The 27,991-nt window shown below is 36.8% G+C and overlaps 1 protein-coding gene and 1 pseudogene across 1 annotated transcript; both read left to right on the forward strand.

Annotated features, from left to right (window-relative positions):
• The first annotated feature begins 273 nt into the window (after positions 1–273).
• LOC149043772 (uncharacterized) lies at positions 274–26,781 on the forward strand. Its single transcript, XM_089210686.1, has 20 exons — positions 274–396; positions 4,697–5,044; positions 6,761–7,015; positions 14,413–14,685; positions 18,144–18,194; positions 19,016–19,104; positions 19,301–19,356; positions 20,329–20,507; positions 20,853–20,963; positions 21,085–21,103; positions 21,240–21,270; positions 22,014–22,317; positions 22,489–22,599; positions 23,049–23,239; positions 23,931–24,053; positions 24,292–24,362; positions 24,928–24,968; positions 25,161–25,257; positions 25,340–25,439; positions 25,827–26,781. The coding sequence occupies exons 1-20, from the start codon at positions 315–317 to the stop codon at positions 25,890–25,892; spliced, it is 2,598 nt and encodes an 865-aa protein (XP_089066812.1). The 5' UTR covers positions 274–314; the 3' UTR covers positions 25,893–26,781.
• On the forward strand, positions 7,454–8,368 carry LOC149043773 (uncharacterized; annotated as a pseudogene).
• Positions 26,782–27,991: the final 1,210 nt, after the last annotated feature.

The following is a 27,991-nucleotide window of genomic DNA, read 5'->3' on the forward strand; positions in this document are numbered from 1 at the left end:
CGTGATCGATCGGTGGCTTTGTTCTCATTCGACACATTCGCAAGTTTCACGCATAATTTAATCTGAATGGAACGTTTCTCCCGAAGAAAATTTTCCACAATTCATGCAAATTTCCTAAGTGTCTAGCATAAATGGAGTTTTCTACCATAAATCGCACCATCCGTCATGTTGTTCAGGTAATTTGCCGACTATGATCGTGACACTCGGTCCCAGTCTCAAAGCGAAGAGTGCCTTCTAGTCCATCCCTTCAAGAGACTTCCGTAAGATTTATGCATAACCTTCCCTCATTGAAGCATCAGCAAAGGTCTGATAGGATGGTGTCTTTGCGTGATTATGAGATTTGCTTACTTCTGCTAGTAAAGTTCTTTCTTCTGCTAGTAAAGTTTCACGGGTCAGGTGAGTGTGAAGTTATTCTTCCGTACAAGGATTTGACAATATTTTTTTACCATGTGCCATTTTAAGCTTAGACATCGAAAACGCCGACCGAACGTGATTTTCGTCAAATGATTTCCTAACTCCAAGGAGGCTTTCAACTGCTTCTGTATTTCAAAATTTAGATATGTAGTTGGGATTTCAATCGTGTGATAAATGAGGTCTGAATAACCATGATGCGATAGGAATCAAGAGCGAAGGATTGTATGCTTCAAGTGTAACAATACCATACGTTCAGGATTTAACATAAACATTGAAACTTAGAAGTACAATATTTTTTTGATTAGTGTGAGTCATCTTTTTAGCCATTAGAAAAGTTACTGCTTTGTTAGTTGGCTTTCCATTACAAACATGATGGCTATGCAATTGCCCAGAAGAGAGTTGCCATCTGTACATAAACTCTCTTTCTTCCCTTCCATCATTTATTATTGGGAAGAGCTGTTACCAATTTTTCCACTCATTATTGGTGAAAATAATGACCCCAGCAAGGATAATTGCTGTTAGCTAAGTTGAGTGTGACTCTTCCTCCAGGCAGCAATCATGTAAAGAAACTACATAATACACTTGGATGGATAATTGAGCAGTATTTGCTTATTTATACCTTCATGTATGATTTGTTTACTAGACCGGTTTTTAGCTGCATGCACATATGATTGTGGTATCCCACACCGGTAGTTGTGAACGATTTATTTTTGTTTTATATTTAAAAACAGTAGAAGTTTTAACCAGGACCAAACTTTTTGAAATGTGTGTGAAGATATCTTTGTTTATCATATACACACCAAGATTTACTCCAAGTTAAATTATAACAAAACAAAAAAGGATTTGTAATAAACTGCACAAATTCTTATAGGTAGGATGGTTTTTCTCACAATTTAGAAATGACCATCTGACCAATCACAAGTAGAAGATGAAATTTTTGACCACTGGGAAAAATAGTGTGGGTTTTTTGCCTTTCTTTTTGTGGGGGCTTGCTAAAGTTAATGAAAGTGAATATCAGCAAGGTTTGCTGGTTGCTGACAACTGTAGAATCATGAATTCAAGGTTGAAAACAAGAGGTCAGCTGCACTTCATGAAAATTGGAGAAACTCATTCTGATTTGGCCTTGTGCAAACTTATCACAATCTTTGTCTAAACCTATGCTTTGATCAATCCCTGACATTTTTAATCTGGGGAACTTAAGTGAAATCTCCTCCAAAATGGTATAAAAGACTTAAATTTCTAGATTCTGACTCTGACAAGAAAACATTGCAATCCATGATTGCAATTTGATTTGTGCTTACGTGAATGACCAAAAATATCTGTTTCATATTAGCACTATAATTCCCATGCTATATAACAAAGGCTTTTCAATCAACTAATTTATTCCTTGTTTTTGACATTCCTTTGTTCTTGCAGGAATGTAAATGTCCCTCTATTTTCTGCATATGAATCACACACAGCCCGCACTTCCTCAAATTTCATCATGTTTAGTTTGCTTGTATGATTTTTATCTACTTATAGTCTAGCCAAAAACTTGCTTGTTCCTCACTCGTTGTTTTATTCTTCACAACTCAAGAATTGAAATTGCACGCACTCACTAACTATGAAGCATCTATATTTCTTACATGTCCCAACCATATTTAACCATTTTTGGAACTCAGTCATACCAATTAAAGTATAATATTAAACTTGGTAATGCACTTGCTCCAAACTTACTGTTGTTGTAAATGGAAACAGATTCTTCCGAGTGAATAAACTAAAATTAATATTAAGTTTAAGATGTTACAAAGATGCTACCACTTAATGATTTGTGGTCCCAAGGTGTATGAACCAACTGGCTTCTCTCAGGCTTCTAATATGTGATTATCACAGTGGAAAAAAGCAAGAGTAAATTTGGCTTTCCAGGTTAATCAAGGATTTACCAAAACCAGTTATTTTTTGGCAGAAGTGCTTTATGTAATAAGTACATTTAGTACCAGTCCTGCTGTCCTGCAGATAAGTAGAATATCAGAATGCTTAATGACACAAAGGTACAAAAAGTAAAAAGGTACAAAAAAAGTTGAATTTTGTCTTTCACCTGTGTACAGCTTTACAGCACAGTTTCTGTGAGAAATTAAGGTTTGAAAGGTTAGTTAATTTGCCATTCAATGCTAGCAAAGCACACTTGGTTGCTGTTTTTGTATTTTTTGTGACAGCAACTTCTTTTATTGAAATTATATTTTCTTAGCTTTCCACAGCAGGGTGGGTAGCCATTTTGTTGTTGTGTGATGCTTTGAGCTGAGGTGAATAGCTGGTAGCTAACCACCAGTGTGCTTGGAAATTAATTTACCCAAAAACACTTAAAAAAATCCTGCACACCTGTTCAGTAATAGATCACAGAATATGGATATCAGAATATGGTAAGAACAAAAAAGTGGCACATGGGATGCATTGTTCCAGGCATTCAGTTAAGAAAATGGATGGAGCTAATTAGCAAAGGTGAAGCAGTAGTAGTGGAGTGAAAAAGCAAGGGAGACTACAGCACTGTTTACTATTGTGCTATGTTTTACTTACTGAATGCCTAGAACAAGGTAGGTGCAGTTGAGTGTATCACCGATGTTCTTAGCACAATTTGACATCCTCTATGATTTATAACGTACATAGCAACAGCAACATGGAATCTATTTGTTTTATTCTATGAATAGTCAAAAATTGTTAATGGTGATGTCACCCATGCATTTGTCCTCCAATAGATCATAACTACATGTACATGAAAGAACCAATCAAAATGTGTGTAGAATTCAGCTAATTATATAAAATCTTATTGATCATAGAAATGAGGTCAAAGATATTAAAAGCTAAAGGAGGTGCAACTGAGTGGTTTCAATGCTAGGTTACAGACAATGGAAAATTGTGGTTAATTTCTTTTTTACAATAACATTGGAATTTTTATGCCAGCATAATGGGCCAAAGTTTTTGGAAAATCATGCACATGTGACATGATTGATCACTGCAATGTTGTTTTTGCTGTTGTTGTCTGAACTTCAAGGTGTAATGTGATGATGTCAACGATTGACTACTACTACTAATGTAATTTTTTAGTTGATTTTAGAGATGTGCATGCTCAGATTGATTGAGGATTGCATCATATCTTGCTATATAATCACAGTGCACAGGGTGATTATAGCAAGAGCGCTAAATTTCAGAGTGGCTGCCTCGCATTTTGTCAAATGTTCACGCAGAAGTGATAAATGCAATAAAGGAAAATTAAATTGCAAAGAGCACAAAAGATATTCAAAAGATTAGAAGAACACTTTTCAAAACAAAGGGACGAAGTTTTTGCTGATTCAATTGAGAAAACCTCTTAAAACCTCTTGCTCATCTTGGTACATGTGTACAGATAATAAAAAAAGTTGTCACAAAAAATTGTGTGCAATGTTTTCTTTATTTGCAGAATTTATAACAGAATTCAAAAGCACCTGAGTGATTATATTAAAAAAAATTATTTGCTGAAGGCAAAGGGTAGATCAATGAATAATATACACTTTACCTTCCTCAAATATTTGTTAATTTTTATTTACTATTATGTCATTTCACCTTATTAGGCAGTGGAACATGCTAAATATGTTCTGGTTATACACTGCAGAACAAGAATAGGGACAGAAGTGATGCACATGATCTTTGATTTCTTTCCCAATTTTTAGACGTGAATTGTCAGCAGTGAACTTTAAAGCCCACAATAATTTTGTTCTGGTCATCAAGAACACTTAAATGGTTTCTTTTCTGTATGTTTTCTTCTGTCCTGCACATCTTATGTGATGGGTAGGGTGCCGAGATAAGACCATACAAATTTTTAAAAACTAGAAGCCAATAGACTAGAAAACGAAATGAGTGGAATAGAAAATCCCTCATTTAATGGTTTAACATATGTTATGTGTGGACATTTCCACTTTTCATTTTCCACCTCAACAAGTTCTTCTAAAAATTTCTTCAAGTGTACCATGCACATTTGAAGTTTGAAAATTCACCACTGTACACAAATTGGAAATCAAAGAAAGTGGAACTTGTCAAAAATGATTTTCAAAAGGCACAAATAGTTACACATTACTGTTATTGAACCTTATTTCTTTTCAAATGAAAGTATATTTCAAGCCAATTGATATCAGTGAATAGCGATTGTTTTTACTGCTTACACTAAAAGTGCCTCTGTGGTTGACTCTATTTAAGCCCTTCCTCCTAAATATTAACATTACACATGGAACTAAAGGGCTGAGAATATTATGTTTATGGTTGTCTATTTCAGGGGGTGTGGATGTGCACTTCACCAAGGAACCTTCTAATCCAAGCTATTTTAACAATGGTAGTGATGCCAACCTGGTGTGGGACTACACTGATCCACATAATAAGATTCAGGGAATTATCTATAGTGTTCTGGTAAATAGTGCATTTGTCCGAATGATTTTTAATGACAGTGGTGGTGTCCAAGAACATCCTGCTATTCCTCTATCTTACAAAGGAAGAGTTAAAATTGGAGGAAGAGCTACCCTGGTTATCAAAAACATCAACCCTGGAGACAATACTGAGTTTAGATGTGAAATGTTGGGAAGCTTTTCTTACACGGTAGAAAGTACAGTGCAGCTTATTGTGGCAGGTATGTATTTCAGACAGAAACATTTAATGATCAGACAAAAATCAAATGCTTTCAACACTGTCTCTCAGTATCCTGAGATCTGGAGAAGGTAAACAATAATATAAACATGCACAAACCTTATAGGCAGGGTTGAAAGTGGCTTGCAAACCAGCTTTTAGGAACAAAAGTGCTACTTTTACTTAATTGGCATGCAACACCACACTCTTAAAAGGAGAAAAGAAATTCTACCATTTACTCTCCTGTCACTCATGAGTAAGAAATCAAAGAGTTATCGGAGAGTTCCTGCTTTATTCTTCTGGCACCATTTACTGGGTTTTTCTGTTAAGCATACATTATTATTTTGAGTACTGAGATTTTCTCTTGGCAAAGCTGTCAAAAACGGTTAGTCATAAATAGTAACAACTAACTGATTGTATGATTTTGCTAAATCAGTGAAGGAAAATATTGCATGACCAATCACAGGCAGCATGTGAAATTAAATTGGTGTGAAAAAGATTGTATTGCTTTTCATGCCTTTTTAAAAGGGCTTGCCAAAGGCAATTATAGTTGGTACTGTACCACTTGCTGCTTTCTAAGGATTCTATGATCTGAGAGGTTTGCAGATATAAATTTAGCCAATAGAATGATGACTTCCTCAAGGAATTTCTCATACTAAGGAGCAAATTGAGACTTGTAATTTGACTGTGAATCAAAGTTAAAAACGTTTGTGACATCTCAATACTCATGAACAATTTACCTCATTGTTTGCTTGACTCATAAACAAAAATTGTTTGAGCTCACCAGCCATTGCATAATCTTCTTTCTTTCCTTTATTTTAGTTATGCATTTGCTACGTTCTGTTGGCCTATTTTAACTGTAATACAATACCTGTTGCACTACTTCTCTTTTTAAATTGTATTACGATGGAAAGATACCAAGTTATTATGGCTTAAAGGGCAAAAGAATCATTATCTGCATTTGGTTTTTGTAGCCAAAGCCAATACATGCCTCATATTTCACTTGTAGAAAAAATCAAGGGCCAAACATCTTGGTTTTTTTTTTTACTTAGACTTGACCTTCTCTTAACTTTAAGTAATGGGCAAGCAGCATTCAGCTTGCCACTAGTATATTCTTTTTATTGTGAAGAATACATAGTTTCTCTTTCATGAAAATTTCAGTTCTCTGGGCTGAGGATGTCTCCTGTAGATCCTTTGTTAGACCAAGTTCAAAGTGGGGTGTGCCTTGATTGGCTCGGTTCCTATTTGTTTGGGCAGCAGCAATTTTATCCTCTAGAGTGGAAGTAGCTCAGAAGCCAGGGTCCTTAGCCTAAAGAGTAACTTCCTGAATTAGCCCTTAATTCCCTAGGCTGGGGCTGTACTTTATATGAAGGGGTAAGTTTCTAAAGAAACTGTGGTGCTGCGTCGGTGGGAGAGTATAGAAGGTAATTTAGTGTTAACAACTGGGTTGAAAACGTAAATTAGCCACCGTAAAGAGGCTAATTTACGTTTTCAACCCAGTTGTTAACACTAAATTACCTGCTGTACTTTATAATTTAGCATGTGAGCTAGTTCTCCAGTAGCTAGTCCCTGAGCCTCCTTATACTAGTTGGTTATTGGGCACCATGCAATTACAGGATGCTTTTGTTTATTTTATTGAAATTGGGTAAATTTTAAGACTCGGTCCAAGTAAGATTTGCTACGCTATGTAAGGAATGATATAATCCCTTTTACCTTTCAGAGGCACTACTTATAAACATCTCTTTAAGAGGAAAATATTACACTGAAGGATCCCCAGTCACCATGGCTTGTGAAGCTTCTGGGAAACCACTGCCGGACGTGGCATGGATTAGAAATGGGGTATTGGAAAGTTCAGGGAAGAAAGCTGCGTTTTTAAAGTTTGATAATATAAACAGAACAGATGCAGGACAATATACATGTCGAGCCAATAACTCAGTGGAAGTCACTTCTGTTGACACATCAATTGTAGTTCAGCGTAAGTATATTTTAACCTTAATTTTCTAATAGAAAGCTTGGAATTGGTAACAATTCTGTCAGCTTAGAAATTACAGTTTTCTTTACTGATAGCTGAGATCAGCTGACAGGTGCGAAAATCGGCTGAAACTAAAACTGCAAACCCAAGATTTGCAATGGCAGTAATAAGTTCAGGGAAGAAAGCTACGTTTTTAAAGTTCGATAATATAGACAGAACAGATGCAGGGCAATATACATGTCGAGCCAATAACTCAGTGGAAGGGGTCACGTGATGACGCCAAGCTGAACGGACGCGGCTCCGAGCTCTCTCTATGAAACTTTCAAAATTTTGATCCTTAATAGGTTACTATGACCGCGTTATAATCTTTTGAGTTTATTAATTGGTGACAAGCGAATGTCTGCTAGACGAACAAAGTCGAAAGCAAAGCAACGAACCGAAATGCCCGACTCTGAAGCGAAGCTAGACGCAGTACTTGCGAAGATGGACGAATTGCTCGCCGCTAAAGATGAACAAGAGTCGAAGTTGAACGCCATCCTGATGAAGCTAGAAAGTTTGGAAAAAAGTCAAAAGAAAACCGCTCAGGATGTCGACGAATTGAAAGATAGTTACAAACTTTTAGACCACGATGTGACCGAGGTTAAAAGCGCTCTTGCAGAGAAGGCAAACCGCAAAGAGATAGACGCCCTGAACAAGAAAATTGAAGACTTGGAGAACAGGTCCAAGAGGAACAACGTGATCATATGGGGTTAAAAGGAAGGCGCCGAAAAAGATTGCAGCTCCGTAGAAGAATTCTTAGAGGAAGAACTTTTCAGTAAGCACATGGGCCTCGATAATATTGAAGTCATGCAAGCGCACCGTACGAAGATCAACCAAGCGGCTGCGAGTGCTACCGCTCCGCAGTCAAGGCCTATCCATGTCTACTTACTTAGATATCCTGATAAAGGACGAATTTTAAAGGCTGCAGCAAACACCCTAATCGCTCTGACGAAGGGCTAACGCTCGAAACGTCAGCTTTTTTACTCCTTACGGTGGCTAATTTACGTTTTCAACCCAGTTGTTAACACTAAATTACCTTCTATACTCTCCCACCGACGCAGCACCACAGTTTCTTTAGAAACTTACCCCTTCACCCTGAAAGATAACCCTTTCTGCGACAGTCAGATATTCATATCCGACGACGTGTCAAAATCAGTTCGAAGTGAAAGAGCCAAACTACGGAAAGATCATTTAAAGCAACTTAAAGAAAGAGAAGGAGTCCAGTTCGCGTTCATCCCATGGTCAGTTCCCGCGCAGATACTGTATAAGGAAATCGATTCTGAAGGTCTCAAGTCCTTTAAAATCAGACATGAGTAATCCCTATGTTGCTGTTTTGTTGTCATTATATACTGCGTAATTGTATTTATAGCTAAATGAACTGTATGATTTATAGTTTTGTTCACAATTTCGGCGCTGGCAAAACTGCTTGTCACTTTTAATACCATAGTATAATACAACCATTTGCCATGGAGATCTCGGCGAAAGTGTGCAGCAACCGAGATAGTAAGTGCGCTTTCGTTTGTTTGTATATTTTGTGTGTTGTTGTTTTGTGTCTGTGTTGTACTTCTTGTTCAAAACTTAAATTATTCTCTTACTACTTTTACATTTGTTTTGCTATCCTATTCATCTTCCGAGCAAATAGCACCTATTATAAATGTGATAACACTTAATTATTCTTGCATTAAGAATGTATAATTCGAAAGCTAAGCCTGAAAGCATCAAATTTCTTTCCTTGAATGTTAGAGGCCTAAGCAACTTTCATAAACGTAGGGCAATTTTTTCCTGGTGTAGAAAGCAAAAAGCCGATTTAATATTTTTACAAGAAACTCATTCCACAACAGAACGACAGGATCAGTGGCGAAAAGAGTGGGGCGCTTCTATTTTATTTTCACACGGCAGTACAAATGCTAGAGGTGTTGCAATTCTCATAAAGAATAGTTTGAACATTATTATTCAACAAAGTGAAATAAGTTCGGATGGCAGGTTTATTGTTCTAAAAGCTGCTATTAACAATGAGATATACACAATTGCAAACATATATGGCCCAAACAAAGACGCCGATGCTGTCAAGTTTTATCGTAACTTATAAAAATTATTAAGAAATGACGAATTTGGTAATGAAGAAAACATATTATTATAGGTGAAGATTTTAACTGTCCTCTCGACATCACACTTGACAAAAAAGGTGGTTTACCGATTCCTCGAAAATATGTAATCAACTCTATAGATGAATTGCAAAATGAATTCAGTCTGCACGACATTTGGCGCCTAAAAAACCCAACATTGCAAAGCTTTACCTGGGGGCGTTGTTCACCTTTTATATTTTGCCGACTAGATTACTGGCTAATATCCGATAAATTACATGATTTGGTAACTAAGGTCGATATCATACCCTCGATCAAAACAGACCATTCCGCTATTTTTTTAGAACTTGAAGAAATCGAATCAAGTGGAAGAGGAGCTGGCTTCTGGAAACTAAACACTTCTCTATTGGCAAATGAAAATTATAAACATATGATAACAAACAATTTACCGACCTGGCTGGATGCAGGTAAAGATATACATGATCCCAGACTTTTGTGGGATTGGATCAAGTTTAATATAAGGTCAAACTCCATCATATTCTCCAAACAAATAGCTTCCATTCAACGGAAACAAGAAGAGGAATTAAATAAACGTTATCAGGAGGCAGTCCTAATGTTTCACACAAATCCTTGTAACAATACGCGTCTGGCACTAGAAAAATCTAAGCAGGATCTTGAAGCACTGTACGAGGACAAAGTAGAAGGGATTATACTACGCGCAAGAGCTCGATGGCACGAACACGGTGAAAAGAATAGCAAATATTTTTTAAATCTCGAGAAACGCAACCATGTTAAAAAGCATGTAAGAAAGCTGCACATTAGCGGTGTAATTTCTACTGACCCCTTTATGATTATGGATTCACAACGCAAATTTTATAAGAACTTATATCGTAGTAGAAATATTAATCTAGATAATGCAGAATCATCGATTTTTTTCGATAGTCCAAATTTACCCAGTATTTCACATGATTCAAGAATAATATGTGTAGTGACAGTCAAACATTGGAAACTTCATTTAAGTACTTTACCGGTACTCGTAATTTACATTGTTAATGTTATTGTTAATCCGGGACACCGATACCTTTTAGTGCCTGTCAACACATGTGTCAGCGGACTCGTTCTGTGAAGACGCCATTTTGTGAAGTATATGTAGCACGAGGTTTTTGTAGATTAAAGCCTTTAGAAACGAGGCCAAACGTTTGTTTAACTATCATAACAATATGTGAGGGTAGAATAACTGCGGAAGAATGCCAGAACGTTCTCAAAACTTTTCCAACTGCAAAAACGCCAGGCAACGACGGGTTACCCATTTAATTTTATAACACCTTTTGGCCATTACTTAGTGATACTTTGATTAATTCATTTAATGAAGCTTTTATGAAGAAGGAAATGTCCCCATCTCAGAGACAGGCAGTGATTACTCTTATTGAGAAACAGGACAAGGATAGGACTTACTTAGAAAATTGGAGGCCAATATCCTTGACTAACGTCGACGCCAAAATTGCGTCCAAAGTTATAGCGACCCGTATTGTCAAAGTTTTACCCGAAATCATTCATAGCAATCAAACTGGGTACGTTTCAGGTCGCTACATAGGGGAAGCCGCAAGATCAATTCTAGATATAATGGATTACACGAAAACTTATGAAATCCCTGGATTGCTACTTTTTATAGATTTTGAGAAAGCTTTTGATAGTCTGGAGTGGAATTTTATGTTCAAATGCTTAGAAGTCTTTGGATTTGGATCCAGTCTTACAAGATGGATAGAAACCTTTTACAGTAACATAACAAGTTGTATTATCAACAATGGAACGCTCTCAGCTAGCTTTGAAATAAATCGAGGTTTAAGGCAGGGAGACCCCCTTTCTCCTTACTTGTTTATCATTGCTATGGAACTACTAGCAGTCGCTATTCGCTCATGTTCAGAATTAGATGGAATCAAAATAGATGAAAAAGAATTCAAAATGGTACAGTATGCAAATGATTTAACAGCTTTTGTGTCGGATATCAGATCTGCTCAATACCTTTTTAAGTTACTTGATCAATTCCAAAAATGTTCTGGCCTAAAGGTGAATTATACAAAAACCGAAGCAATGTGGATTGGCTCTTCCCGTAATAACATCGAAACACCTCTAGCATTGAAATGGCGTAAAACTGTAAAAGCTTTAGGGGTTCACTTTAGTTACAATAACGAAGAATCAGTGCAAAAGAATTTCTACGATAAGCTCAAAGGAATTAAATCTCAGATACGCTTGTGGAGTTGGAGAGGCCTCTCTCTGTTTGGTAAAGTTACAATTATTAAGAGTTTACTACTTCCTAAAGTTTTATACATCTCGTCAATTCTTCCTTCTCCTTTGGAGTTCATAAAGGCCCTTCAATCAATTATATATAATTTTCTTTGGAAGGGTCCTGATAAAATCGCCAGGACAGCAGTAATAAATGATGTTGAATTTGGTGGCCTAAAGGTAACTGATTTTACAACGTCAATTATGTCACTCCGACTTTCATGGATTGGAAGATTTCTAAGCGATAACTTTTATCCCTGGAAAGCGTATCTATTACATTTACTAAAACCTTTTTGTGGAGAATTTTTTCTTCATTGTGATTATAATATTAATGACTATAACATTTCCCTAATATTTTATAAGGAGATGTTACACTGGTGGTCAGATTTTCGTTCTAGATTTGATCTTGTAAGTCTACGTGAAACAATCATCTGGAACAATCATAACATTAGAGTAAACGGCAAACCTTTATTCTATTATAATTATAATAGCGCAAATATTATTCTTTTAAGCGACTTAAAATTTGATTTGAGTAACAACGAGTCCTTTAACCTTGCAAAACGTAATGGTTTAAAAGATTCCAACTTTCTGACCTGGACTGGTGTTCGTTGCGCAGTACCAAGTCATCTAAGAATTCGATGCCACGAAATTAAGAAAGATCATGTCAGATCACTGCAATTTAAAATCGGTGATAAAATCTTTGATCCAGCACTTAGCAAGTCTAGGGATTTCTACGGTTTGCTTATATCCAGTAAGGCGACAGAGTCCAGAGGCTTCACAAAGTTGAAATCTAAATTTTCTTTTGATGATGTGGAAACAAAAAAGGCCTTCTCATTAATAAGGTCCTGTATTTGCGAGACATATGTGCAATGCTTTCAATTTAAAATACTAAATGACATTTTATTCACAAATTCCCGCTTAGCTAAGATAGGTTTAATACAAAGCGATCTTTGCACTTTTTGCAATACTAGTGCGGAAACAATTGATCACTTATTCTTTTACTGTGTTTACTCACATGCATTTTGGGAAGAATTTGAATCTTATTGGATCGCTATAGCCAAAGAAAAAAGGAAACTTGAGTTAAAGACTATTTTAATTGGTGTCACAGATACTAATTGTTCTTTATTTAATTACTTAATCGTTTTAGGTAAGCTACATTTATGGAATTGCCGTAGGAATAATAGTCTTCCTTTTTTCCCTTCGTATGAGGAACTAGTTAAAAGAAAATATGAAACTGAATGTCACATTGCGGCTAAGTTTAATGATAGGAAGATGCTAGAGGCTAAATGGAAACCCATTTTGAATTATAATTTAATAGATACATAGGTGTGTAAGCGATAAAAAAAAAACTAAAAAGTAGGGTAAGAATTGCAGTCTAAGGAAGTATTATATAGTAAGTAGAATAAGTAACGTCTTGTAGGTGGTATTGTAAGTAGTGTTCGTCTTGTTTTGTAAAGTAGTGTTCTTCGTGTTGCAATTAAAAAAAAAAAAATAATAATAACTCAGTGGAAGTCACTTCTATTGACACATCAATTGTAGTTCTGTGTAAGTATATTCTAACCTTATTTCCTAATAGAAAGCTTAGAATTGGTAAAAATTCTGTCGGCTGAGAAATTACAGTTTTCTTTACTGATAGCTGAGACCAGCTGACAGGTACGAAAATCGGTTGAAACTAAAACTGCATACCTACGATTTGCAATGGCAGTTATAAAAGAAGCTGAAGTGCACGATTTTGGGCTTTTAAACTGCTCTTACGGCTAAGTCAGATCAAAAAGTCTGTAATCTGACTGGCCTCTTTTAGTTTACATTACATGCAAACTACCTTGTTGTTTGCAACTTTACGTTGACAATAATTAAGTTTAGTGTCCTTTCGCGTACTAATTTTTGTTGATATACTTATAATGACGTCAGACACGCGTAGGCTTTGTTTGGTGAAAACATTTTTCCAAGCCTTTATTACTTGATAGTTTTGTCTCATTATCTATTAGAAGATAATCGAAAGCAGTTTTTCTTTGTCCTGCTTCATGACGAGAAAAAGATGGTGTTTGTCGTTTGGCAGCAGAGACTCCTAAAGGAAAGGGAAGTTGCTTTCTAAAAAATTTCACCGTGTTTGTGAGCATTTTCAATTTTCGCTTCCTTAAACCAAAAATTAGTTAAACTTTAAGATCTAACCTTACATATGATATAAATTTCATTCGATCTGATAACGCACCGTATTCAAAAGAACGAAACTCATGTCACAGGTTACGTTGTCATTCTTTGTGATTAACACAATGTTGCAATATACTGCTATACTACTACATCTTAGCTTTCATTCTATGTAAGTTTCCTGCGGTTCAATAAACATCGGCGAAAGTTACTTGGCGAAAAATAATTCGACTAAAATCACCTTGGTTTCGCTTTGCGCAAACTGATCATAATCTTCGTGATATCAGCATAACATAATTAATTTAACGGCTAAGGTTCCATAATTGAGTGGCTACACACGGGCAGAGTTTTGGAGGCAGAGTTTTGTCGCCAGCTTTAAAGTACCGAAAAATTCAGCTCAACAGTCTTTGCAACACCTTCAACCTTTCCGTCAGATTCACAGCAGTCGTAGTGAACAGCCGTATTACAGCCTGCATGATTACTTGCTCACCAGCATGTTCAGCTACTGTAATATCTATTCTATCTCTGCACAAATAAACAAATATTTCTTTAAGTGCAAAGGATGAAGTCAACTTTTTATCTTGTTTAGTTGAGCTCTTTTTCAAATAGAAAATTTGAAGGTCGTTTTGTTTCAGCAGTCTTATTATGGGTAGATAACTTGCTACACTTTTACAAAAGCGTTTTATTTTCTGCCCAAGGCACTCCATAGACTGATACAAGATTAACCCTCCCTTGTTGCAGTATCATGCACCTTCTAGACTTTCACAAGAGGTTGTGATTTATAACCAGGCGAAATGTGTGAGCGATGAAATAAACTGAGATTGAGATTTTGATTTAAATTTGTAGACAAACCAGAAGGTGCGAGGCTCACTACCAATGCTGCACAAAATACCGTCACTGAAGGAGACGCTGTTACGTTCAAGTGCATAGTTACGGCTGCTGTGCCACAAGTGTCAATTTACAAGTTCTATTTCAATGGCAGCCTCCTAAGCAAAAACAGCAACAGTGAGTACACTCTCAATAACGTCAATCGATATCAGCACTATGGCGAGTACAAATGTATCCCACGTAATGTCGTTGGAGATGGAGCAAAAGCCACTGTGAGACTTAACATAAAGGGTGAGTAGGAAGATCTTTGAGCATTTTAAAGTACTTTGGAATTATAATTAAAACGGGAAAGATGTTATATACTAGTTTACATTGTGTCAATAAAACTTCCCACACAGTGAATCATTACAGCCCCGAACAGGGAGGAATAGAGACCCTGGTGATGAGGTTGACGTTTTTTACCTGGCGATCAACACATGTGCTAGTTAGCAGTATTTTCAAGCAGATGAAGGCTTTTGTTGATGTTCCGCAACAAGGATGATTGCTGATATTCGAGGATAGGGAATGTTTTCTTCAGATGTAGTGTAAGATGTCAGTATCAGTTGAACTGATATGTTATCGAAATGAATTAAAATATTGGTTTGCGAAAATGAGTCAAAATTAAAAAAACCACAATGAACAACCTCGAGTTAAGGTATCACTAGTCAGTTAGGATTAATATCAGTATCTGGGCAACTGCCCACCTACCCCTCCCTAACCCAGACAAGTTAGGGTTAATGTTGGGTTAGGGGAGGGAAAGGTGGGCAGTTGCTTAGACACTGATATTGATCCGTCAATTATATGCTGCCTTCAATCCTAATGATAAGCCTGGAAAACTGCAAGTGGTGTTTGACTGCACAGCCCGATACAAAGGGACATCACTCAATGACCAACCACCAATTGGTCCAGACTTAACTAACAGCCTGCTTGGTGTCCTCTTAAGATTTCGTCAAGAACCAGTATCTCTCTCCTCAGACATTGAAGCCATGTTCCATAAAGTAAACGTTGATCCAAACGATGTTGATAACTTAAGGTTCCTTTGGTGGCCTGACGATGCCTTATCTAAGGAGCCTGTTGAGTACACCTTTTTGGTGGCATGTCTTCACCAAGTTGGGACAATTTTGGTCTTCGAAAGATGGCTCTAGACAATGCAGGAGACTTTGACAAAGATGACTTTTACAATTGAAGAACTTTTATGTGGATGACTGTTTGAAATCGGTGCAGTCAAATGAAGTCGCCTGGAAATTGAGAGAAGATTTGTGTGTCCTATTGTTGCCTCTCAGATTGGTTATGGGACTGTTTCATATGCAAGAGTCGTCAATGAAAATGGTCGTACCCACTGCAGTTTATTCGCTGGGAAATCTCGCTTAGCTCACGTGAAACAGATGACTATACTCAGTTTGGAATTGTCAGCTATTGTTTTAACTGTCCGAATGAATCAGACGTTACAAGAAGAATTTCGTTAAAATTTAAGACAAAGTTTTGGTCAAACTCCACAGCTGTCCTCCAATATATCAAGAGCAAGAGACAAACGATTCTGCAAGTTTGTGGCCAATCGCTCGGCAGTGACACATGATGGCTCAGAACCTTCCCAGTAGAACTTTGAGCCAACAAGCATCAACCTAGCTGAAGATGCCAGACGAGGACTGACGGTAAAGGAGTTATTAAAGAAAGAAGTTTGGTTAGGAGGCCCTAAGTTTTTGCGGGAAACATCGTGAAACATCGTAGCCCACCCATCCAGTCTCATCAGTCAGCATTTTTGAGTAAGAACCAGCAGTCAGAGGTCAAGCTCGAACAAACCATGTTACTCTCACGGAGGATAAACAACCATTGAACCTAATGACAATACTCATCACGGTTTAAGCTTAAGAAGGGAGTTGCTTGGCGTCTGAGATTTAGAAAGAATTCCTTAAGAGCAAGAGTTTTCAGTTTTCTCGCCAGTGGTTTATGTCCTCTTAGACTTGAGCCCAGGAGAATCAAATTGAGACCATTTCTAGATGGAGCAGGAAAATTGAGAGGTGGTGGTCGGCTTCAAAATTCTTCATCGGATCACCAACCAAGCTACTCGTTACGGTTGTTCATGAGTCTGTGGGACATTTAGGGAATTCTCAATGGTCGACCACTGACTCTCAACAGTGGCAGTTCTATTGATTTAGAATTTTTGACTACTAACTATTTGTTCCTTCGATTGCATTTAAATTTGCCACCCGACTATCGTGTTGTGTATTTAAAGTGAAAAAGCCTTTAAATTTGTGCACCAGATGTGCGTGAACTTTGAACGCTAGCGGACTAACTTAGGGGACTCTTACGTTATTTATTATTTGAATTCTAGTCGCCCAATACTTGAAGTAAACTTAAGGGGCTGGAATGTAGCAACTCGAGTTTGCATTTCTATTTATTGTCAAGTAACTGCGAAAAGATTTTATATTGTTTTTCTTTCAATTGAATTACTATTGTGATGTTCGGTTTCCATTCAATTAAGCCCGCCTTTTTGAGTTGATTTTTTTTTTATTTTGATTTTGAGTTGATAGTTGATTTCAAATAAGTCAGTCATTTCGTTAGTTTTGCTAGCGCCGTTTTAATTTTGTTTAAGAGGTTTACTAACGGACCTAGTTGTACGCCACAAATTGTAAGTTCGTTTCTATTTCGTGTAGCTCTGTCGTTGATCTTGTTGTTGTTATATTTGTACTTGGTATTTGTATTAATTGTTTAGTTCCAGTCGAATCACACGTATACAAGTACACATGTGCACATCTTTACATCTAAATATTCGTCTATCGGTCAAATAGGACACTGTGCATTCTTTTTTTGGCGCTAAACGTATAGTATTTAGCTACAGTGAACCTTTCACACCTCGATAAATCTCGACTTTAATCGACAAGGCTTTTGCGAATGCCACAAACCATCACACTTCTTAAATGAATAAGCCCAAACGTTCTGGTAGTGTCATTCTTTGTGCACAGCCCCTTGATTCCATGACACCATTTGTAGGAAAACAATACCCAAACGCTGTGACTGGTGCAAGATATCCAAATACTGTGATATGATTGGTGCGAGATACATACCGTTATACGGTAATCTGATTGGTACGAGATACGTACCCTAATGAGGCGATCTGCTGTCAGGCGTTGGTCTCTGGCCTTATTCGATCAGCTAGCGTTTACTGCACGCAAAGTTTAACGCGACAGAAAACCTTTTCCATTTTACATGGAAATTCTCTTTTTATCGATATTTGAAAACCAACAGGCTCCACCTTAAAATTAAATAAAATTAATTATGAAGATATATAACATTAACATATTAACACTTAACACTTTGTCACTTGACCTCACATTTCAAACTTTGCCGCGTCCATTGATATCTATGTTCTTTTGAGGTTAACACTGAAAGGTTAGTTTTGTTCTTAGATTTTATGGACCTGTCTTTAGTTCTCTGACATTTTGGGTGCTCTTTAGTGATAGTGTTGACAATGAGAATAATTACAATCATGATGATAGTTATAATAATATCAATGATAATAATGTTGGTGACAATGATATAAATAATAATAACAGTTTTAGGAACTATAGTCTATCATACCCAGAACCTCCGTGAAATAAAGTTATTTAAGCTAACGTACTATTATTAAGCGGTTTGAGGTTGGTATGATGATCAAATAAAATTTAAAATTACTTGTCGATCATTTTAAGTCGTATTTTGTTTTTTTCCAGTTCAAACAGTTTCAAGTACAGTTGCCACTTCATCCCAAACGGCTCCCGCAGGTAAATGTTTTTTTATAGACGTTCTTTTGAGCACCATGTAAAACTATGTCATCATAATAGCACGTTCTTTGGTGTTACGAAATAAGTTTGAGTAAAAGATAAAGAGTGAATTAAGTCACTAAAAGTCTGGAACTTAGCGAAGGACTGTAGACTCTCAAACAGTCATAACACAGACTGCTAAATCTATATCAAAATTGAAAAAATTTGTTTGCAAAGTTGTTACTATTCCGTAATTACTTTCTTCTGATATAAACTTATACGATTATGTGAATCTCGTCAGGTGTCGTGCAGCGACTCAAAAGATCTTTATGATAAATAGGCTGTACCTTCCACAATGGAAGGAGTAAAAATATGCATAATTATAGATGCATAAAAGTATTCTTTTTATTTCTCTAAAGACTCCTTCCAGGTGTGGTTTAATGAATATTTTGAAGCATATGCTGGCCATCTTCAAACACAAATAACTTAATTCATGTGGCGATGCAAAACCGGGCTGGGGGGGGGGGGGAGGAACCATAGTACTCGTTCAAAATAATATAATTCAATCACTCTTTAGGCCTACTTACACATGTTACAAGTTTCTGTATCAAATATTAAAACGTTGTGAACAAGGCTAATCGTAACATGTTCATGCTACTGCGTGCATTAAAACATAAGTTTACTCTCGAGCTTAGTAGCACACTGTCAGAACGATCTCTGCTTGGATTTTTGGACAATGTTCAAGCAGAATTATTGTTGGATGGAACCACTTCTCAGCAATTTTTGTGAATCAAGGCTCTACATAATTTTTGTAAATGTAAAAGGACACGGCTTTTCTTTAGCTTCAGAAAGCAAAGAAGTCTACCTGACAGCGACAATACAGGGGAATTGTAGCAGACGTTCAGAAGTTGCCGCGAAATTTCCAGAAATGGTTAGATAATCTACTTGATCCGTATACCGGAGTGTATAGAACACTGCCATAAAATTTATCATTAAAAGGGAATCTTAATCAATCTGCTCTTAAACGAAATCTCAATATTTCTGTAAAAACAAAACGACATTTTGAACGATCTTCAATTACGAAACAAGTATTCGACTTTACATTTCTTCTCTAAATGTCCTTATAGGCTTGTCAAATTGCCTTTAAGTTTGGCTGCTCATCCGCCAACACCGTGAACTCCAGGTAAGGTGCAGTTTGTCTCAGCACTGAAACAACAAACGCTAACGCAAATCTGTGTTCTGGGGTGGGGAGAAGCTTTCTCTTAGTTGGCGTATTTTAGTTTTAAAAATGGTGTTTTTGCTCTTAAAAAAATCTTATCTAATGCAAAATAATCTACATTTGAAGTACATGTTACTTAATGTACAGCAATAGACTGACACAGAATGACATGGATTAATTTTATTTACCTCGGTTTATACATCACAAATACTCTTTTGGTTAAATTTCAATGTATTTTAACACTGAAAAGTCACCAAACTACAAATAGAATGCCGAATAGAGAACCGTGCCCTAAAGAACACGATGCATAAATTATGACTGATTATGCAATTGAAGCCGTGTGGTTACTCAGTTTTTTGTCACGCAAGGTACGCCTTCGTCGAATTGCTCTCACTGCAAACGCTGTCCTTTCGGTAACATACTTTGTTTGGTGCTGGATTCTTTCTAATCTTTAGGCTACTCATTTTATAAACCGTCAAAACAGACCACAAGAGTATCCCCAAGAGTAACGTTGCGTAAATTGAGTACTGCGGGTCTCCTAATTCATAACCTGTTTAACTATTACTCAAGTAACGTTATTTAAATTAGGGTAGCGACAATTTTTTTCACAAAACAAAGAGAGCAACAAGGTCCTATAATGAAAATGTTATTTATTGTAACAAATGGCTTTGTACTGTAATCGTAATAAGCTTTCATGGGAGAGATAAAACAAATATTAGGAAGAGGTACTGTAGTTCTATTCTCCAAAGTTGACAAATGTTTGAATAGGTGAAGAATGTAAAAGTGGATGAAGAAACTACTTGCAAACTTAAATGAACTCTTCCCACGATTTCGTTTTGTTTAATACCAACTGTGTAATCAGTCATAACTTATGCGTCTTACCCTTTTCGGCACGGTGTTCGATTCGACATTTTACATCCTTCCCCCCTTACCTAGGTGTGGCAGTGTTGTTCTCGACTTCATGATGAGGTTCAATCGAAGTGTAGTTGTCAGCAATGTTTTGACTGTCCTGTTGGTTGCTGTAAGGCAAGACAAATTCAGAGGTTTTAAAGTCGATCCAGAATCAATTAAACAAGTTTTTATACCCACAGACGGCTCGGAAAGCACAACAAAAGGTAAATTTTACAAAGAAATATTATTGTTAAATGTTTACGCGTATTCGTCCAAAGATGGACTTTGTCTAATTGTATTCAGTATCTGTTTAATTAAAAAACTCAGTTCTGCGAGTCATATATTTCCAAGTTTTGTTTTTGTCGCTGTTTTTGTTTTATTCAATTAAACAAAATCTTACTTTTTAAAATTATTATAGAGAAAGTAGCACCTTAGTACCCAGCCAATTAGAGTAGACGGTTTTCGTTCATGAGCGTAAGCTATGTATTGAGAGCAGTGTACTGACCACGATCACTGTAAATGTGGTTTGATTGTTACCTGATCAAGCTTTGTATAATGATTCGTTTTAGGTCCCAAGGAATGTACCTGCCCATCTAACAACGTCTCGTTAGCCATAAATGGGGTTCTTGCCTTCATAATCGTTCCTCTAATTATTTACATAATCTGGCTACATAAGAAAGGTAGGTAAAAAATTCATAATCTATGATAGAGGGTTTGGCTGCAAGATTCTTTATTAAGCAAAAGCAAATCTTGACCCACATCCACATCATTTGTCTTTTTTTTCCTTTCGTTTTTTTTCAGGCGCTGTTGGGAAACAGAGGTAAGAATTCGCTGCCACTTGGATTGTGTCGATGTAATGTTCCAGATATGGTATCATCTTATAACAAACTTCCACTAAAACTGATGAGATTCTCAGCTCGTCATAAATATTTGTGTGCTTTCTCGATCAATTGTAGGACTTATGAAGATGAAAGAGGCGTTTCCTACGTAAGTTACAGGCAAAATATTGAGGTCATGTTAGTGTGGCCAGTAATTATGTAATCTCACTTTACCTCTACTCGCTAGAAGGAAATAAACGCTTGCAACAAATAGGAAGGAAAAAAAGTGTAGTTCTACGAAAAAGGCATAATGCATTAATAACAGGTACAATAGAATATAGGAAGAAGTTTGACTCGATAGGGTCTTTGTCCTGGGATCACGTACTTTACCAAGCTGCTCCATGGATTTTCCTTCGATTGTCCCTGGTTCAACTGCGTGGCTTCACTTCATAGATCGCTAACTTGTCTGCACCCGGTTGATATTTGCTTTGTAAATAATCTTTTTTCGCGTAGTTTTGGCCGTCTGTTTATCTTGATGCCTTATTTTCTAAACGTTAGTCCAGGAGCTGAGTACAGCAAGAATTTTTTTCGTGTGTGTATTTGTCAAAAAATACACTACCAATCGCAATCTTCATGTTGCAGTTTGTAGCTTCAGCGAATATGCTGTGAACCTCGGTCGCTCCATTGGACATGATAGTTTCAATGGCAGAGAACAAAGTGTTTGTAATAAGAAATATTAGTAATATTTAAGGGAAAGAGATTATAAACTATAAATAATCTCTTGTTATGGAATAATATAAGAGTTTGTCTGATGAAAACGGGTAATCTGATTTTTATAAACATGTGGGACATTTTATTGGGATTAATAACAGATTTGTATATGAATACCTTAACGGTATATTGGTTTAATAGAATGAAACAGGATTGGAAGATAGCGAACCAAGTCTACCCGATACAGTAAAACTCACCCAGCCTCCTGCAGAATACATGAATCTCAGAGAAGTCAACAAACATGATAGAAAAGCACAAAGTACTGCTTCAGGTGCTGATTACGTGCCTCTTCATCCGTTAACACGCTGCTGGGAAGTTCCAAGACGCCACGTGACCATAGAAAAAATCATTGGTAAAGGTGCTTTTGGTCAGGTTGCCAAGGGAACAGCAGTAGGACTTCGAGGGAGTCCTGAAACGACCACAGTGGCTATTAAGATGCTTAAAAGTGAGTTCTTGTACTGTAAATTTAATGACACTCTTGGCCTACAGTCATACACTGTTACCGGGTTACCGTAACTTTTTAGCTATTTGTCATTTGATAACTTATGTGGCAATTTCGACATTTTGCATATTATTCCCGTTAACCAAATTTTACTCCTTGTTTTTAACGTTCCAGCAAACGCTACTGAATCGGACAAGAGAGATTTGATGAAAGAACTTGACACAATGAAGCAGCTGAAACCACATCCTTACGTCATTAAACTTCTGGGATGTGTTACAGAATCTGGTAAGCTTTGATTATGAGGTCTAATTTTGCTGTACACATTTTGCATCTGATTTACTCTGTAACGCTTTCTCGTCATTGATAATTTGCTTCAATGGAAGAATCACTGCCTCACAATTGCGCACAACAAACAACCATCGCATATGGTAATTTTATCCTTTTTTAGCTAACAGCGACGCTCTTGGATTTGCTGATAGACGAAGACCAAATATTTGCAATCGTACAAGCCATTCTTTTGTATAAGCAGAATCGCTTTTTCTAAGGGAATATTTGGTCTGTACCTTCTTATGAGATCGTTACAAAGTTTTTTAGCTTTTCTTCGTAAAACTACATCTTGTTTTCCTGCGTTTTTTTCAAAAGTAATGACCCTAACTGTGCTATTTATTTATTTTACTTATTGCTAGTTTTTTTAGAGAGAGAATTATATAATAGAAACTGTTTAATTTCTTAAGATCAGCTGCTGGTTTTGATTGAATATGTGCCTTTTGGGGATCTGCTGGGTTACCTGAGAAAGAGCCGTGGATTGAAAGACACTTACTTCAAAGACCCGGATATCAAACCACAAACAAATCTGACGTCACAGCAGCTGATGAAGTTTGCTTGGCAAATTGCTGATGGAATGAGTTATTTGTCCTCAAAATCTGTAAGTTAATTTGGAAGGCACCAAAGAAACACAATTCTAAAACCTTCTTGTAAGGTGTATCATCATGTTAAGCTATGTCTTGCATGGAATATTATGTCTTCACAAGATCACGCCCGGGATATGCAAACGTGTTCTTACCGTCTTGTTGAGGCTATTTCTTTAGGGCCATGAACCCTACAAATTTGACGTCATCACCTAAGTTATATTTCAGTGTGCGAATGGCGATATTTGTGCATGGCTGCAAGTGCATCTCATCGAAATAAAATATCTGGGTTTTTCTCGTGTAGGCAGAGGCGGAGACGTGAATGAATAGGATCTTTTATTCAGCCTAAACTGAGTGTACAACGAATTTCCATTTTAGTGACAAGAAAGAAAAGGAATTAAAACTTGAAATTCAAAAATTCGTCTTTGGTTGCTAAACTGCTACATTACAGAATCCTATTTCGAGTAAAATCTTAAGATAAGCTTTCTATGAAAAAACCAGATATTACAGAAATAAAGTAGTTTGCTTCTCTTTGGAACATGGAGCAGTAATTATAGTAATTTTAATTTTCTGCCATCTCGAAGAAAGAGAAATACACACACCATATAATGTCGCTGGATATTTCTATTTTCGTATCTGAATCATTTCATTCCAGTTCTTTTTCTTCTGGAATCGCTAATTTTTGCTCTCGTATCAATGCGTTCTTAGATCATTCACCGAGACCTTGCGGCCCGTAATGTGTTGGTTGGGCAAAAGGAAACTTGTAAAGTGACAGACTTCGGAATGGCCAGAGATGTGCAGCAGGAAAATATTGATGAACGAAAGACTAAGGTAATCAAGAAAGAGGGGAGGTGGGGGCGGTATTATATATCGTTCAGTTTACTGATCTTTCACGATCATTGTTGTGGTAGAGCTGATATACTCCTGATTTCGATTACAAAATCCTTGGATGGGACCATAATGAAAACAGCCATTCGAATACGATTATTATTTTAAATATCACTGTCTTTGACCGGTCGCTTCCTATAATTTTTCAGCTGTTTCACAAAGTGATACTTGAAATCTTTAGGGCCGTCTTCCCGTGAAGTGGACAGCTTATGAGGCCTTGATGTATGGTAAATATACCACCAAAAGTGACGTGTAAGTATACCCGATTATTACCCGTAGCAATTTTCCAACAAGTTTTATTAATAGAATAAGAGAGATGGTAAGTTTTGAGCTCGATAAAGAAATAGAGAAAGATGTTTTTCATCTTCTCACGAGCATTGGACGATAAAAAACATTCTAGAGTCCTCATGAGGAATCGAACCTCAGATCTTCGGATTCCGCGCTCCGATGCACTACCACTGAGTCAAAGAGACTCTACGATGAGCGAGGTCTATTACGAAGTTCCTATGACACGCGTCCTGCATACTGTTAGGATCAGTGATGTCAATAGAGTCATTTTTGTAAAATAGAATAAGAGAGAGAATCGGAGCGCGGAATCCGAAGGTCTGAGGTTCGAATCCTCGTGGGGACTTAGAATTTTTTCTTTACCATACGCTCGTGACAAAACGAAAAATATCTTTCTCTAAGTGTTATCAGTTTTAATCAGGATATGAATTCTATGCTTGTCAAATAACGTATATATTTCAGTTAGTTGTCGTATAAAATGTTAATGTCTCCCTTTACCTAATTTATATTTGTTTGATTTGTCTTTCTTCAGGTGGAGTTATGGAATTTTGCTGTACGAGATTTTTACCATAGGTAACATCGAATGGAAGTTTATGAGGCCTTGTGGATGGTTTTTGCTATATACCACGTTTAATTAAACAATGTATCGTGTTCAGTTAGGGAAACGTAATGAGCTTCAAAGTACATCAAGTGACACATGTGATGTTTCAGTGAAGGTCGTTTGTTCGTCCCATTTATATTTCGATGGTCTTATGGTTCTTCCAGGTGGTTCACCTTACCCACGAATGGATGGAAGAAAAATAGCAAACTTACTTCAGGATGGATACAGGATGCCTAAACCACAACACGTCGATGAAGAATTGTAAGTGCTTTTCAATTCGTTCTCTCTCACCCTACAAGGAAACGTTCGTTAAATCTCTGACAGATCATTTAAACAATACCAGGTATCAGATTATGATGAAATGCTGGAAGAATGACCCAGATGCAAGACCAACTTTTACTGAATTGAAAAATCAGCTTAAGCACATGGAAACCCTACACAAGGTGAGAATTTTGATCAACATGAAAGTTTCTTTTCACGTTAGACCGACTGGCTTAGGCTCAGCTAATTAGGGTTTTAAACTTAACAGCGTTTAGCCTAGATAGCGTAATTTTTACGAAGTTTGGATTGCATCTTCTTGTTATGTCACTGAAGCAGGCACTCCACGAAAAACGGGGAAGAAGCGAACCTGAATGTCTCAATGACAATTAAAAGATCATAGGGTGATTGCAAAACCGCATTGAGACGCACAAAGAGTAGCAGACGACGACGCCTTAAATTACTTTCTTGAATTTGTTTTGGTGTGAAAAGCTGACCACTTGTGAGGATAAACGCTTATAGGAGAAACACTTTTTTAATGATGCTGATTATAATATTATTCTTTTCTGCAGAAGCTGATCAACATGACTATTTACGACAAGCAGTTGTATGCAAATGTCGAGGATTTAATAGTGTAGTTAGATACACGTCCGTGATGTATGACTGGCTAACAGTTTGAACACTTCGCCACAACAAGTTTCATGGATGAATGATCTTTTCCTTACACACGTACTTGGTAGAAATATCCATGTTGTGTTAAGCAGTTAGGCTGCAACGCTGTAACTCAATTGATTTTATACTCTTAAACGCTGTAACGCTTTTATCAGTTTCCCGATAAAGTATAATCTCATTTTCTCTTTAACATGTTTAGCACTTACACGCATGCTCGACACAAGCGTTTGAATTCAGTTTATTTTCTGACTCAATTCTGAAAGGCAGGACAGTGCGGAAAATATCCAATTAACTAGATTAATGAGATCTCGTTCTGTGTGCCGTAGTTGTCTATTGTTTTCCCGCAAAACCCGCTTGGTTTTAGGAAAATTATCCGGCGCGTAAACTACTTTCCCTAAGACCGCATTTACCTGCGATACCAACTCAAATTACTTTTAGACTGAAAGTATAATTAATTAAAAATTACGTTATCCTAATAAAAATTATACTTGGCACATTACTTGTGCAATCGTCGTAGCTTTGAAAAATGAATTTTCTGAAATTTTATATAAAATTTTGAAGATTTTTGCCTAGAGGGAAATGGCTTTTTCCTAACATTTCTGTGGGAAACGAAATGTTGAACTTTGTCAAGTATAGAAGACCAAAAGAAACTAAATTTTAAGATCTGAAGTTTTTGGTAAAGCAGAAATGGTGTTTGCAAGGAAAAAATGAGAAAATTTCTTAAGAGGAATGGATGACTTTTTTCCGAATCCGCCTTTGTAAACGACTTTACGAGAACGGCCCTGATGCAAAGATTGTGTCATTGGTGAGCTAAGTTGTTGTGTGGCCTTTCGTCAATAAACACTTCTTCTAAAACATTTGTTGTAATTATAGCGTATAGCAACAAGATGAAACTCTGTACAATGTGTAAGACCCGAGTACTCCTCGATCTCTTTGTGAATCTTATCGGTGTTTATCACCTTGCAGGTAATAACTGTATCTCCTAGGATTTGTCGTCACAATCAGGAGCATGTCGCGAAAGTGTGATGATATTTTAACACCTACCATTTAAATGCACAGGCTTTCCCCCTGGAGATGTTTATTAATTCATTAGTGTTCTTTCGAGTACCCTGGAGAGGATAAAAAAAACATATATTAATGAGAACGGGTGCTGACCATACAATTTTGGAACAGTCCACAAAAGTTAGTGCTCTGGGAATTATTGGTAGTTATCGTCAAGTAAACTGCGCTTTGTCACGAAAGAGGAAATAAATGGATTGGTAATGGAACTTACAGTGTAGGTTGCTATTACCAGCGTCCAGAGTATTTTCTTGGATAAGACCACATATTGTTTCACGTACATTTCCTGATAAATACAAAGCGTAATAGTAAATGATGCAATGATAGAAGCTGAGTGAAAAAAACGGGGGGGGGGGGTGGGTCGGGTCTCGTATTGCTTTGCTGCTACTATCGCGCAGTTCATTTATTTCGTTCTGTTTTACTGAACGCCTAGAACCAGATAATGACTCCAAGTCCCTCCTTTTTTTAATTCAGTGGTCTTGCTTAAGAAATGGACGTAAGCCGTAAACAAAGAACCTTTGTCTTTCGTACAATTACTCTATAAACTTATTATAATACGTGCACTATATTTAACAGTTGTTCCATGAGCCCGCACCTGATATGGGTTGGCTATACCAATCTCAACAAGTCAGAAACAGGAACCTATGGAATAATTGACCAATGAGTTTGTACAGATGAAATGTTACCTGTAAATTCATGTCAGTTCATCCTGTCAATTGAATTTAAAAATTGACCCCATCAGAAAACCTGAGTAGCCAAAAATGGTAAAAAGGAGACGTTGAATTCGACGTGCTTAAGAATATGTGGGTCAAGAATTTGATCAAACCCCAAACCCAAACCCAGAGGCTTCACGAAGCAGAAAAAAATTGTTAGGTTAATATATGGTTCAGATTGACGCTAGAATAAAATATGATTTGTTAAAAGCTTCTTAATAGACACTCTGGTCTCAATTAATAACCGTTATCAATTTATTTCGCCTGGCTCTGAAATATACCTGGGAAATTCC

The sequence above is a fragment of the Pocillopora damicornis genome, chromosome 6, assembly GCF_964200805.1.
Source record: "Pocillopora damicornis chromosome 6, jaPocDami1.2, whole genome shotgun sequence".
Lineage (NCBI taxonomy): Eukaryota > Metazoa > Cnidaria > Anthozoa > Scleractinia > Pocilloporidae > Pocillopora > Pocillopora damicornis.